The sequence below is a fragment of the Serinus canaria genome, chromosome 17 (assembly GCF_022539315.1).
Source record: "Serinus canaria isolate serCan28SL12 chromosome 17, serCan2020, whole genome shotgun sequence".
Taxonomy (NCBI): Eukaryota; Metazoa; Chordata; class Aves; order Passeriformes; family Fringillidae; genus Serinus; species Serinus canaria.
This window is the reverse complement of record NC_066330.1, coordinates 9,805,455-9,820,102: the sequence shown is the minus strand read 5'-3', so window position 1 is coordinate 9,820,102 and position 14,648 is coordinate 9,805,455. Positions and strand designations below refer to the sequence as shown.

The window sequence follows — 14,648 nt, the reverse complement described above, 5'->3', positions numbered from 1 at the left end:
GCGGCTCTCCGGGCTGCACCGGGAAGGAACGCCGGGCTGCCCGGGAGCTGCACCCCGGGATCCCGGTGGGTGTCCCCAGCTCCGGACCCTCTGATCCCTGCCCGAGCCGGCCGGGACGCGGCTCCCCCCGCAGGGCTCGACCGTCGGGGCAGCGCGGGGTGTCCGAGCGGAGCGTCCGAGATCCGGCGCAGCCACGCGGCGGGGCCGCCGCCGCCATGCGCCACCGGCACGCGAGCGGGGGCTCCTCGGGCCTGGGGGCGTCCCTGGTCCCTTCCTGACGTCCCCGGGGTCCCCGTTCGGCCCCCGGGGGGGGGCGGTCCCTTTAAGCGCGGCCGCGCCCCCGCTGCCGCCGGCACGAAGCTTCCCGCGAACGTGACGTCACCGCCCGCGCCTCCCGCGCCCGCGCCGCCCGCGTCCGCGCGCGGGGCCCCGTCCCACGTGACCCGGGCCGCGGCGCGCCGCGCGCACATTGGCCGCGGCGACGGCGTTCGCGGGAGTGACGCGAGGGCGGTGCGGGCTCCCATTGGTCGGCCTCGTGCGGGTGGGCGGTGGCGCGGGCCGCGATTGGCCGTGAGGCGGCGGGGGGGCGGTGGCGCGGCGGCCCCGCCCCCCGGGAGTGCGCGAGGCGGCGGCGCGTGGCAGCGGCGCGGGGCGAGCGGCGGCCCCAGCCCGGCCCCGCCATGACCGACTTCAAGCTGGGCATCGTCCGGCTCGGGCGGGTGGCCGGCAAGGTGAGCGCGGGGCGCGGCGGGCCGGGCCGGGCTCGGCCGCACAGGGCGGGGTGGGGGGCGGTGGGGCCGGGGCAAGGGGTCCGGCCGTGCGGGCCGGGGGGGCCGGCCGTGCTGTGCATTACCGGGGCCACGCTGAGGCCGTGCCGGAGCCGTCCGGGGCCGTGCCGTGCGCAGCCGGGACCGCACCGTGCGGTCCCAGGCCTTGCCGAGCCGTGCCGTGCCCGCGCTGACGGAGCTCTCGCTGTGTTGCAGACCAAGTACACGCTGATCGACGAGCAGGACATCCCGCTGGTGGAGAGCTACTCCTTCGAGGTGAGGGCCCCGCCCGCTGCCCGCGCTCCCCTCGCGGTGTTTCCCCGGGTTCTGTGACTCCCTCTCCGCCCGGGGCTGCCCCGGCCCCGCCGCCGCCCCCCCGCCCTCCCCGGGCCGCGCTGTAGCTCGGGCTCTTCCCTCTCCTCGTGCCCTGCTCCAACCCGGCAGCTCCTGGAGGAGCTGTGCCTGCAGCTCCCCTGACTGGCGGAAAAACATTTCACTTTTAACTTAACGAAGTCCCAACGTGGAGATTCCAAGCAGGAAAAGTTCTGGGTTTTCATTTTTTTCTTTTTTAATCAGACGAACGTTGTTGTAAAACATTTATTTATTTATTTATTTATTTATTGATTTTGTAGCGTTTTTATTTTCATACTATTTCTGTGCTTTTGGAAAACTGATAATTTGTCCTCCCGTGGACATTAAAATGTTTACTCTTTACTTAGTCTTGGATGAGGAAAACTTGTGTTATTGTACCTGATTATGTGTCCAGAAAAAAGTGTTTCCTCTTCACATCCACTGGTAAACGGGTTCTTCCAAGGCTTTGAAAATGAAAGACAATGGTTACAAAATCTTCAACAAATAAGTTTTTTTTTTGGGGGGGGGGACCATCATCTGCTAAATTTTTGCACTGCAGTGGATGCTTTGGGGCTGCTCTTAGGGATTTGGGGAGTTTGGGCAGTGCTGCTGCCTCTCCCTGTTTGTCCATTCCTCCCCTCTGGCAGCCACTGTGTCTATCTGTGTGGTAACACACCCTGACTGCCCCAAATGTATCAAGCTCTGGCTGTGCTTTGCGAGCTTTGAACAGCGTTGTGGAGTGTAGGAAAATGTGGAAATGATAGGAAAAATGGCAGAAAAATGTGAGAATGCAGGAAAAATGGCAGAAGGCCCTTGCTCTCCCAGCGAGGTGGGTATAGGGGCAGTGCTGGACCAAAGCCCTGGTGGCTCCCAGGGGCAGAGAGTGATTCTGCCATGAATCCCAGCCCCAGAGCTGCATTCCTGCTGTTCATTATCCAGGCAGCCCCATCTCCCTCTGCCCTTTCCCAGCCAGGCTCCACAGGGTCCATCCCACACCACAGCCCCAGGGACCCCTTCTGGGGGGATGGAGGTGCCCTTTGGCTTTCAGCACCCAGAGGTACCAACAGCTGGCCCAGGGAGCACAGGAGTGCTAGGGGTGTCCCCAGCTGGTGTCCCCCAGAGTGCTTTTGGGCCAGGCCAGGCTGGCTGGGTCCCCCTGGGGCTTTGGGCCAGCTCAGACCCCACCGAGCTCAAGGGAGGTGCAGGGACAAGTGTGAAATGTGGTGTCCATGGCAGTGGAGGGGTGCTGTGTGCCCCATGGCTGCTCTCACAGCCTTTCCCTTCCCTCTAGGCTCGCATGGAGGTCGATGCTGATGGAAATGGTGCTAAAATCTTCGCTTACGCCTTCGACAAGAACCGGGGCCGGGGCTCAGGGCGCCTCCTGCACGAGCTGCTCTGGTGGGTACTGGGGGAGCAGAACACCAGGGCTTCCCTTGGCTGCCCCAACTTGGGAGGGGTGATCTCTGCCCAAGGCCCCTCCGGAGAGTGGCAAACCCAGCCCAGGCTGCCCACAGGGTTTGGGTTGCAGGGTCACACAGCACAGCCCGTGGAACGTTCCAGGCAGGGAGAGCAGAGGCAGAGGTTCAGGGACACCCTGAGAATGCTGCCCAAACTTCAGCTGGGGGATGAGGACCTGCCCCATTTGATAGGGGAAGACAAACCTTTGAAGGTTTGTGAGGTTTTTTGTCTGCTGAGAACTGGCAGAGCACTGGAGAGAGGGAACTCCTGATAACTTCAAACTTTAAAGTGTTTTTTATGGCTTTCTGCAAAACTGCCTGAGGTGATGCTGCTGATGGTTCATTTCAGCTGCTGCATCTTAGTTTCCATACTCTACAAATCCCTGAAATCCTTCATAGGGTTCACATTAAGTTTCAGGGCCAATTTCCTCATTTGTGAGAGCAGCTCACCCTCTGAACTCATCTGTTGCTCCTTTTAGATGTTGGTGGGTTTGTACAAAAGGTGGGATCTGCTGAAGAAATCTTATTTATTTTAAAAGCCTTCTGGGAAAAAAATAAGAATATTTTCTATTCAGTTCCACATCCTTGGAAGTCACAGTGTCCAGGATGCCCTTTATCTTTCCAGGTTATCTTTTATCCCCTAAAACCAGGCTTTGCACCGGAGGAAGGAGACAAAAAGAATATCAGATTATTATTTCCAGTCTGCTTATTAAATATGGATTTTAACCTGTATCTGTTAATATTTAATCTTATTGCACATAGAGCTTTGTTGAAATTATGAAATTGGCTGCAATATGTAGAGCAAATCACTGACAGCTGCTGCTAACTGTGAACCTCAGACAGTCATAATTATTATCTGTAAGTAGCATTAAACAGCACCTGAAAATTATTCAGGTCATTTGTTGAAGGCTGTGCAAATGATGACATCCCAGCTATTTGTTTATGACACAGCCCAGCCATTGCCTCTGCTGGCTTGTTTTACTCCAATTAGGAAGTCATTTGAGCATATTCAGTTAGGAAATTCAAATTGTGTCACTCGAGCATGGGCTGTGGTTAAAAATAAGAGATTGTGTGTAATGGGGATTTTGGAGAGGCACAGAGGGGGGTGTCAGCTGCCAGACAAGCAGAGCTGCAGTTCTGAAGTTGCAGTCAGATTTTTGGAGAAGAAGATATAAAATATCTCTGGTGTTCCTGTGAATTCATCCTGGTCCTGAAGGTGTTGGTGGTGCTGATCTTCAGTTGCAGCTCAAACACTGCAGGTCACAGGCTGAGTCTCTGCAGGGGCTGTGAAGTTTCTGCCCCTTTTCAACAGAGCAATTTTGGGCTGCTCTGAGCACAAAGCAGGACTGGGGAGCAGGGTCAGGTCCTTCCATTGGTGAGGAGGGGCAGTGCTGGAGGTTTGGAGCCTGTAAGAGTCAGGAGAGCTGAGCAGAGCCAGGCAGTGATTGCATTTCCCAGTGCCAGCCTGGCTGCTTGGATGAATGAAAACCCAAGAAATGGATTACTGCAGGTGTAGGTGTGTAATTCAGTTACTCTCTGCACATGAACCCCCAAAACCCAGCCAATTGTGTGCCTCTGGTTTAAGATACAGTGAGTAGCATGTGGTAGATGCAAGTAAAACAGATTTTTTTTTTTTTCTAGTTCAGCAGGTATCTTTGGGGCTCATCATGAGGCCCTTGAGATAAAAATCCTGGATCTGCTGGATCTGCAGCAGTGACAGGAACCTTCTCCCAGAGCTCTCCTGCTGCCCTGTGCAGAGGCAACTGTGGGATCAAAAGGCATCTAAGAGCTGGAAGTTCCCCACATGAGCTGCAAAAATTCTTACAGGGAAAACTTCCTAATGGTTCTTCAGCCTCTCTGCTGCTTGCTGTGACTTCCACGTGGAGTCTTGTCTCCCCCAAAGCAGGGTTTGGGTGTCTCTGCAGGAGTCTTATCCCCTCTTCAGTTCCCTGTGGAGCAATCCCAGCTCTGTGTTCTGCTGGTGTAGAGATGTTCCCTGGGGAACAGCAGCAGCAGGGGATTAGTCATAAGTAGCACCAACTGCATGTTCAAAAAGACATCCAGGACCTGATTTCTGAGGGTTTTTAAGGGGTTTTTTTTAGAGCTCTTGCCATCTTTCTGCCTATAACAGGCTCAGTTCTGGCTCCTGGTGCTTGGAATTGCTGTGTGTGCACTTGTGTTCCAGTCCTGGGCTCTGAGGTGCTGAAAGACCAAAAGAAAAGGATCCAGATGATCCCTGAGAAGTCCTGGGGGAAGGGTTTTGCCTGGCATCTTGCAGGAGCTCAGGAGTGCAGGGGGAGGCAGAACATCCAGCTCTGCAGTTCTGGCTGCACTGCTGAGCTGTTAACAAGGCAGGTTCTGTCAGCCTGTCCTTGCTGCTCACTTTGGATGAGCTGGGATGGTCACAGAAATGCCTGGGGAGGGGGGTGCTCCTGTGTACAAAGCTTGGAGACAAGGGACCACCCTGAATTTGGCATTACCAGGTCTGGCACCTCAGTGCAGTGGTATTTAACGCTGACTGCTCACCAGCAAGGCCCAACTTCCAGCTTTACCTAGGCTTTTGTCACCTGAGGCCACAGAAAGCTGGCAGTGATGTAGATAAATGGGTTTTCATACAAGGAGGTAAAGACTGGCTCAGTGTGGGAGGGGATTTGGTCAGAATTTGCTTTTTGGGGTGCTGGGTGCAGATCTGGGCTGTGGAAGAGCAGGGGTAGCTGTGTGCCACTCTGCTGTGCCACCCCAGTGTCAGGGACAATCTCTCATAGTCCTCTCTCCTTCCCCAACTCCAGCAGTTTCTAAACTCATCTAATAAAATCAAAAATATTTCTGAACTTAGTCTTGGAATCCCCTTCCCTTTCCCCCCTGCACAGTCTGTTCTTGCTCTGAACTTCTGTCTCCTCCTCCCAGATTCCTGTCTCCTATCTGTCCCATCTCTTCAGCTGGCACTATGTCCCAGGCTCATTCTAAGAACCTTAACTCCTTCCCTGTCTCAGTATCTGACTGATGCTCACCTCCAGCAGTTCTCCACTTCTTGGAGCCCTTGGAACTCCTGATTCCCTTTGCCAGACCCTCTGCTGGCCTTCATCAACTCAGAAGTTGCTGCTACTGTAATGGCCTCCCAGTGCCAGAGGGCAGGGATGGATGGGATATTGGGAAGGAATTGGTCCCTGGGAGGGTGGGAGGTGGCCCAGGATCCCTGGAAGTGTCCAGGGCCAGGCTGGATGGGGCTTGGAGCACCCTGGGATAGTGGAAGGTGTCCCTGAATTTTAAAGTCCCTTCCAACCCACATCAAGCTGGGATTCTGGGATTCCTCTTTTAGGGCACTTCAGCAGACTCTTTGCCATAGTTTGTTTGCTTTGATGTGTGTAGTTTGGTTTCTTTTTCCCAAAAAGAAGGATTTTATTGGTTTTACCTTCAAAGGGAAGAACTTTTCCCTGTTCCATGAAGGCCCAGCAGACTCTCATGCAGGGAATTCTCACAGGAATTACCTGGTGGGAGCTGGAGCACATTCTGTGTGCAGGTGCTACTTGTAGCCTCTCCAGGGGGATTCTCCTCAAAAGTTTTGGGTCATATGTGAAGTGCAAGAGTTTTTCTTAGCCCCAAGGTATATAACTTAGACATATCTGGATAGATTTAGACCAAGAATACAAAATCCTACATTTCTCATTGTAAGGCACATTAAAATGAGTTTCCTGTTCTACTGTGTAATGCTGAGCTTTATAAAGGTAAAAAAAAGTGGGAATTTTTAAACTCAGGCAAATATCTCTTCAAAATTAAAATAACTGTTTGAGCTGGAATGTTCAGTGGAGGCTGAGCAGGACTCAGTGTCCAGGCTGGGCTTGGGTGAAGCTGCTGGAAGGTCTCCATGAGGAGGTGCTGGGTTACCCTCAGTGAGTTCTGTCAGCTCTGCTTGGTCCTTGTTCTCCTGGGCTGGGAGGTTCCTCATGGCAGAACAGTCATAGGGACACAGCCTTGTGTCCAAGCCTTGCATTTCAGCTGGGATGGGGATTCCTGCAAGAAGTGATACCAAAACTTGTCCAGGCGTGAGGGTGTTTGACAGTGAACTTGATTCTTGATGAAACAGAGAGAGGAGAGGTGAAAAGAAGGGGGAAAGGCAAATGGAAACTCTTAGAAGGCAGTAGGGAAGATTTCTCCCTGCAGCCATCCTGGCTTAGTCCTGCTTTGGGTTTCAGGCAAGTTTCGGGTGGGTGTCTCTTGGTCAATTGTGGAGTCATTTCAGACTTTCAGTGTGTCACTCACAATTAGTCTAAAAAGATTTGCACACTTGGTGAAACCTCTGTCCTGTTGCTGTTCAGAGATGTTTCTTCATAAATAACAAGCCCTGTGACACCACACCAGTGCCAGACTTGCACAAATGTGCCTGATAGAATTTCCTATGGAAATAATAAGCCAGTATTGGCACCTTCTGTGGAACTAAGCAATATGCTTGAAATTACTCCATACTCCTTTTGATTCTTTTGATTCAACTAATTTATAATTGAAACCATCTGCTGGAAAAAGGCACTTTCTCCTGGGAGTTCCCTGTCTGAAGTAGCCCCTGGAGTCTGTTTGCAGCTCCCAGTTCACATTGCCTCTGGAACTGCTGTGATGCTTTGTTTTATGGCTGTTCCTGTTCAGCACTGACCCTCAGGTTGGTTTTGTGTCCTGCAGGGAGAGGCACAGGGGAGGGATTGCTCCTGGCTTTCAGGTGGTGCACCTGAACTTGGTGACCGTGGACAACCGCCTGGACAATCTGCGCCTCGTGCCCTGGGGCTGGAAGCCCAAGGCTGAGGACATCTCCAGCAAACAAAGGTATGGCAGCACCTGCAGGGGAATGAACATCTCTTCAAATGTTGTCTCCTCCCTTCAGTGATTTTTGCCTTGGCAGAGCCTTTTTGATAAAGCTTTGGGTGCTTTACACGTCACTGTCCTGGCTTCCTCACCTGGGGCTCAGTCTGTGCTCGTGTCCCTGCTGTGCAGGGCCCATCCCACCCATCTCACCCTCAGGGTTGTGCCAGGCGGAGCAGGAAACCTCTGTGCCCTCCCAGCTGGGCAGAGGCTCAGAGAAATCTGCACCTCTCACTGCCTTGTGTCCCTCAGGCACTGAAATTCCAATAGGAACTGGGAACTGCAGAATGCTCCTGATGGAAGTTGTGAGTTGGGGTTAGACTCACTCAGGGGGAGTTCTGGGCTCAGCTTCCAGCACCTCTCAGCAGCAGCTTGGGGGAGCTTCCCACGGGCTGGGTTTCAGTGATGCCACTCAGCACATCACACTCTGTGCCAGGATGGATTTGGATAATCAGTGAATATCCAGACACACAGTGGGAGACCCACAGACTTCACATCACACTCTTCTCCTGGAACACTTGCAGCAGCAGCTTTAGCACTGGGGTGTTTAGAGCTGGTTAAACTGATTTTGAGAAGCTGTAGTGAATTACAAATGCTCTACGTGATTTTTGGGGGTTCAAGAACAAGAAACAGACTTAATGCCAGAAATTAATTTTGACTTGGTGTGAATAATTTTGCACAGCATTAACTTTGCTCGATATAAATGTTTTTAATTGATGCCTTTAAACTTTTGGGGTTTGCACTTAGGCTAAAATAACCATAAAAATACCCAATATGTGAGCAGTATGTGCAGTCTGAGGCTAAATACAATGTTAACCTTATTTATTAATAAATTTGGAATCACTGTCTCTGTATGAGTATTATGAATTGATGTACCAAACTTGTACTTGTTTGGTTTTTTTCCAGGGAACAAAGTCTGTACTGGCTGGCAATCCAACAACTTCCTACAGACCCCATAGAAGAGCAGTTTCCTGTCCTGAATGTAACCAGATATTACAATGCTAATGGGGATGTTGTGGAGGAGGAAGAGAACTCCTGCACTTACTATGAATGTCACTACCCTCCCTGTACAATGATTGAAAAACAGGTGGGTTCAGAGAGCTGGGAGTGAGCATGGATTGCCTTGGGCTAGTGGTGTGTCTAGGGATTTATTTGTTATTTAAAATGTAGAGCTTTACACATTCAGTGGCTAAAAGCAATGATTTTTCTTCCACTCAGGTTTTCTTTGGCCTGAACCTCCAGACCCTGTGATAGTTTTCAGTTTTCTTACAGGAGGGAATGTGGGTTTGAGCTGCAGCAGTGGATATTAGGGGGCTGCTGGGAGGAGGGTGATTTCTGCAGAGTGCACAAGAAGCCAGGTGGGAGCTTTCCTGCAGGGAGCAGAACTGGGATGAGTGAGCAGCTGTGTGAGGCAGTAGGAAGCATGGTATAGGAGGGTTTGGATGGTCATGGAATCAAAAAATAACCTGGTTACCATTTCCCGAGGTGAAGATGAATTGCAGTGGCCTTCATTCAGGGGAGAGCTGGGAGGAAAAGTTCTGCTGGAGGAAGATAAAGCAACATCAGGAGTGAGAGAATGAGCTGTGCAAGGGCTGTGCCTCTGTCACGCAGATGCCTTATCTATAAACAAGGGCTTTTCTTGTGATAGCAGATGCTGAGTAGGCTAAACCCATTGTGTTCCGCTTTCTGCTGTGGGGAAGGGAACATTTGCAGAAATGATCTTAAATTCCCTGTATTTGAAACAGAGGCAGCTCTGCCTTTTATTTGGGTCTGTGCCCAAAAGCTCCCTGCATAACAGTAACTTTGGCAGTTGCTGAACTTGTGCAGCCCTCCTGATAATTTCTGAATTTCAGGTGTTTGTAGTTGAAAACAGAACTTAAGTTGGTAAAGCATTGTGACAACGAATGTGTAATGCTCCAATATTTTGTCTGCAAATTAAGCCCATTTTACAGGAGCAAATGTACAGCCACAGAAATTGCTTCAAACCCTTCTGGTTCTCTGAAACTTATAGTGGGGTGTTTGTGTTTCATAGAATCCCAGACTGGTTTGGGTTGGGACTTAACAATTCATCTCATTCCATGGGCAGGGACACCTTCCTCTGTTCCAGGCTGCTCCAAACCCTGTCCAGCCTGGCCTTGGACAATTCCAGGGATCCAGGGGCAGCCACAGCTCCTCTGGGCACCCTGTGCCAGGGCCTCCCAGGAAGGATTTCTTCCCAATATCCCTCTCACCCTGCCCTCCTCCAGCTTCAGGCTGTTCAGCCTTGTCCTGTCACCTGTTTGTGACAGGCATGGAGAGAGGCACGGGGGAGGGATTGCTCCTGGCTTTCAGCTGGTGCACCTGAACTTGGTGGCCATGGCCAACCGCCTGATCGTGAAGCTCCTTGGGAATGCTGTTGGTTCCTCTTGGGAAAGCTGCTGGGGTGTCCCCTGGGGGGGATGCTGAGGTTCTCCTGGCCCTGAGCAGCCCCTCTAACAGCTCCTTTTGTTCCCAGCTGCGCGAGTTCAACATCTGTGGGCGCTGCCAGGTGGCGCGGTACTGCGGCTCGCAGTGCCAGCAGAAGGACTGGCCTGCCCACAAGAAGCACTGTCGGGAGAAGAAAAGAACCTTCCAGCAGGAGCTCGGCCCAGAGCGGTGACCGGGTGGCAGAGGCCTCTCAGCAGCAGGATTCCTTCCCAAAGGCATTGGACTCTTGCTTTTGCACAGTATGACAGACTGCTTATCAAAGCCAGAGGCACTGAAGAAAAACCCTGTGATGCTTGAGCAGAATGGCTGACTGGACTAAGCCAGCTCTGACTGGTGCTGTGGAAAGGGATTGGGTCTGCCTTTCCAGTATTATATTCTCAAGCAAAAAGACTACTGTGGAGCTCCAGGCAGGAAGCTTCTCATTATTTATATGTTAATACGTTTGTAAACTCATGTACAGTTTTTGTTAGGAATTCTTGATAGCACTCATTAACTGTAATGTTCAGATGAGAACATGTTGTTGGCCTAAAAGTTAAAAAAAAAAAAAAGAAAAAAAAGAAAAAAAGTCATGTAGCAAAAGCTTTTCCTCCCATGTGGCAGAAGTGTCTGTGGCAGTGCCAAGGCCGGCGGGCAGGCTCTGGCATCAGTACTTACTCTGGAGAACTCTGCATGGAAGCTCTATTTAAAAAAAATACAAACAAAAAAAGAGCAAACCAAGTAAAGGTTGGAATGAATCCATGTCTGCTCTCTGGCTTTTTCCCCTTCCCTTCCAGCTGCCTTCAGAGCTCAGTCAGCCCTGGCTGCTGGCAGTCCCTGCAGGCAGGAGCAGTGCCCCAGGAGCTGGCGTGGGGCTTTGGGATCCTCTGGGATCTGAGTCGGGGCACTGCAGCTGGGGCTGCCTCCCAGGGGCTGCTGGAGATGGACCTTGGAGCAGCCAGGATTCCCAGGGAGCTGGATCAGCTTTCTGTTCCAAAGCCCTTGCACAGAAGGCAGTTGTAGGGGAGCTCAGGTAGCAGCTGTGTGTGGATGTGGTTGCCGTCGTGGCTTCCCCGTAGCGTAGGAAACACTCCAGTCATGTGCAGAGATGTTTAAATATCTAATATTGGGTAATTTGAATTATTTATTCACTTTTTTAAGAGTTGTCATCAATCCAAGAATCACTTTCTGATTTTTTTTAATGTAGTACTGAGTAAAAATAGTATGGGAGGAGGATTTCCCTTGCAGAGCACATGCCTATTTTTCTTTTCATGAATAACTATTTTCTATTCCATTTTTGCCTTAGAAGTGTAAGGAACATCAGTTGAGTTTCCTGAAGAGCTAAATGGATAATATAGTGCCAGGTGTTAGTCTTGCTTCACAGTAGAAGAATGTGAGCTGCTGAGTGCTTAATGCAGAGCCTTTCTTGGAGTGTTTAGTGAAATTTTTTTTGTAAAAGCCGTTTAGAATTTTCATTTTTCAATCAGGATTCACTTTGCCACTTCATGTTGCAATGTTGGTCTTGCTTGTATTCAATTTGTTAGAAAATTGATCTGCTGTGGACTTCCAATATTATATTCTGTTTCTAATACCTGCACAGGAAGTTCTGAATTATTAACATTTGGGTGGGTTTTCATCCTTTGGCTTTAAGCATCTTGGGAAATAGCAAAAAACGTCTGAAACTTTCTGCTGGAAGTTCACTTGAAGGCACTTGGTTGAGTTGCCACTCTCAAACCACAGTTGTACTGTAACTTTTCTGTTCAGGCAGCCCAAAATGCCCTTTAGTATGACAAAACCAAGCAGGACCCAGACAAATTTTCCTGTAATGGGTAATCTTTTTTTTTAAAGGAAACATTAATTCTTTCCTTGAAGTGAAAAGCGGTTTTTGATTAATATAAAATGGGACATAAGGAATATTTTGTTCATTATTTGAGGTCATCCATTGACTAGAGCAGAAGTATTGACTTTTTCCCTTGCCTGTTTAAAAGGCTGCTATTTGTCCTGCCAGTTTTCCATTTTATTACCAAGAATCACGTTTATCAAAACAAAGTGCAGTCTTCGAGCCCTTAAACACTTGAGCAGCACCAAGCAGGGAAAAGTTGGTGCAGATGTTTCAATGCTGCTGCTGTGAGCACAGGGACAGGCTGCAGCCCAAGGCCTGGTGGGGCAATAGGGAAATTCCTCTGAGGGAATCAGGGATGGGTGGGACTCAGGGAAGGGGGGGACAAAGCCAGGATGGAGGTACTTGGGGAATTCCTGATCCCAGGGAATGTGGGAGGGTGGGGTACAGCAGGAGGGGAGATGCCCACAGGGCTAAAGGGCTGTGGGACCAACCCAAGTGGAAAGAAACTGCCCAGACATCCTGCAGAGGTTCAGGGAGATAACAGCTGGCTGTGTGATCTGTGAGCCCAGACTGTCCCTGTGCCAGAGGAGAGAAGTGGTTATGGGGATTTTGACTCTTGGGAAGGTCTTGAGGACAGACATCTTCCCTCTCAGTGAGGAGGGTCAGAAAGGAACTTGAAGGTGGCAGCTCCCCAAGCCAGCCCAGAGGATGGAGCTCTTGTAAAGGCCCTCCTTACTCACAGAGAAGCCCAGCTGGCAGGGATATCTGTATGGACAAGTATTCAAAAACCCAGGATTGGAGTCATTTATCTGGGAGCAGACCTGAACAGTTCTGATGAAGAACTGATTTTTCCAAGGGCTTCCCCCCAATGGAGATGTTCTTCATCCAAGTTGTTTCCTGCAGGGAAATCTGGTAAATCCAGCTCAGAGTAGGAGGCTGCAGTGTTCCTGATGCTGGCTGGAACAGAGGGCTGCACGCCCCCTGTAAACACTGTGAAATGTTGGTACAGGCACCTTCCAGTGCTCCTTCCTATCCAAGTAGCATGATATCCCCAATCCCAACATGCGGAAACACAACTGGAAATCCTGGCTGGGCTAAGAAACACCAAATATGAAAGACGGTAGATTGCAAGGCTTGGTGTTCTGATACTTGCACCTTGAAAACAGCATCTGGTTATGGTCTTAGTTTTCCTTTGTGACTTAATTTTAAATTAAACCCTTGGTAAAAGGAGCAGCTGAAAGAAATGTTTATGGGAGGCATGGAGATGGTGTAAGACACCACATGGGCCAGGAGCAAAGCTTCACTACCCAGCAAAACAGCATTGAGAGCAAAAGGAGGCTGGTGTGATTAAACAGGAGCATGTGGGACACTCAGAGTAAGAGAAAATCCTTGGTAAACTGAACTTGTGTCCAAATGTAAGAGATGGAAAGAATAACATTTTGGCAGGTGAAATGTGGAACAAGCAAAGAAACAAACCAACCCAGCAAAATAATGCAAAGAAAAATGAATATGAGGAATGTTCAAGTCATAAAACTTGCATGACTAGTTTTCAAAAAATCAGGAGCAGGGGGACTGCTGGAGTCAGCAGAGACTGATGCACAGCAAAGGGAAGGGCTGGCCTGAAGATTAAAGCCTCAGCAGAAGAAAATCCAGCGACTTGTTTGCATATGTGTTCCCTATGAAAGAGCTGGTGGAGTTCACACAGGAATACTTCCATATGGAGAGCTCCACGGGGAATCTGCTCAGAACAGAAGTGCTTTCAGGAGAGAAAGCACTTCTGTTCTGAGCAGATTAAAGTTCAGCTGAAATGACAGCAACAAGTTGTCAGGACCCACCTACGGCTCCGAGGGAGCTCAGGGACGAACAAGCTGAGCTCCCAGCTGGGATGGCGACCTCTCCCTTGGTACAATGTCACAGCAAATGTCACAGCAGCTTCTGGAAGGAATTTCAAACTACAGCCCCCTGCACTTCGTGAATTCATGGATGCTGTGATGCAGCACCAATGGCTGAATACCAAGGAGGAGTCAGTGTGGGTTCTGTACAGGGAAATCAGCTTCAAAACTTTACTGGAATTGCTTCCATTCCAGGCATCAACAAGCAGGGAAAAGGGGATTTGGTTGGGACAGTTTGCACTGCATTTAATGATGACTTTGCTTGGGGCACTTAAGGAAGAAAAGCTGCTGGTCAAAAAGGGAAAAGTCACATAGACAACTGTTTGAAAGACAGGAAAGGAAGAGTAGAAAGGAGGGTTTTTATTGTGGTGGGAAGTAAACAGCTGGATGTCCAATATATTAAAAAAAATAGAAAAAAGGTAATGTATAATGAAACTGACAACATCCACTGATGATATTATTCAGTGTAATGATAATAAAGGCTGAGTGAATTGCAGAAGGATGTCATGAGAGAGTGGGAGATGAAATTCAGTGTCAATAAATGTAGGGTTGGTTATGGGAAAACCGGCCTTTGCTGATTTCATTCAGCAAGACCTTAGGATCTTCAGGATTTCCGCCAGGGAACAGCGGCAGTGCAGGCTCCAGAGCAGCGCAAGGAGCGGCACCGCCGTGGGAATGGCTGCGGGGCGCATCCCGAGGTGCGGGACCCGCCCTGCGACGGGGAAAGGACTGAGGGGAGAGGAAAGGCTCAGGGCAGCGCCCAGGAGCGCTCCGAGGTCCGGAACAGCTTCTGCTCAGGAACGGCGGTACCAGCCCGGGTGTCCTCAGGAAGGGCCGGGCTGAGAAGGTCTCTAAGGGAGGCGCTGGGAGGATGGCGAGGAAAGGCGGATCCCGGATTTCTCTCGTGAGCGGCTGCGGGGTTCAGGGTACAGGTCCCTCCCCGGGGGGGCGCTGGAGCCGCAGCCCCTTCCCTCGGCAAGGACACCTCAGGCAGGACCTCGGACAGGAGAGGAGAACTCCGGGCGTGCGGCCAGCCCGGCCGGGGGAA

The 14,648-nt window shown here is 50.7% G+C and overlaps 1 protein-coding gene across 1 annotated transcript; it reads left to right on the top strand.

Moving 5' to 3' along the window:
• Positions 1 to 586: 586 nt before the first annotated feature.
• ZMYND19 (zinc finger MYND-type containing 19) lies at positions 587 to 10,623 on the top strand. The gene is made up of 6 exons (XM_030233097.2): positions 587 to 731; positions 984 to 1,043; positions 2,410 to 2,516; positions 7,247 to 7,387; positions 8,330 to 8,510; positions 9,918 to 10,623. Exons 1-6 carry the CDS (start codon positions 681 to 683, stop codon positions 10,059 to 10,061), a joined length of 684 nt encoding a protein of 227 aa, XP_030088957.1. The 5' UTR covers positions 587 to 680; the 3' UTR covers positions 10,062 to 10,623.
• The last annotated feature ends 4,025 nt before the right edge of the window (positions 10,624 to 14,648 follow it).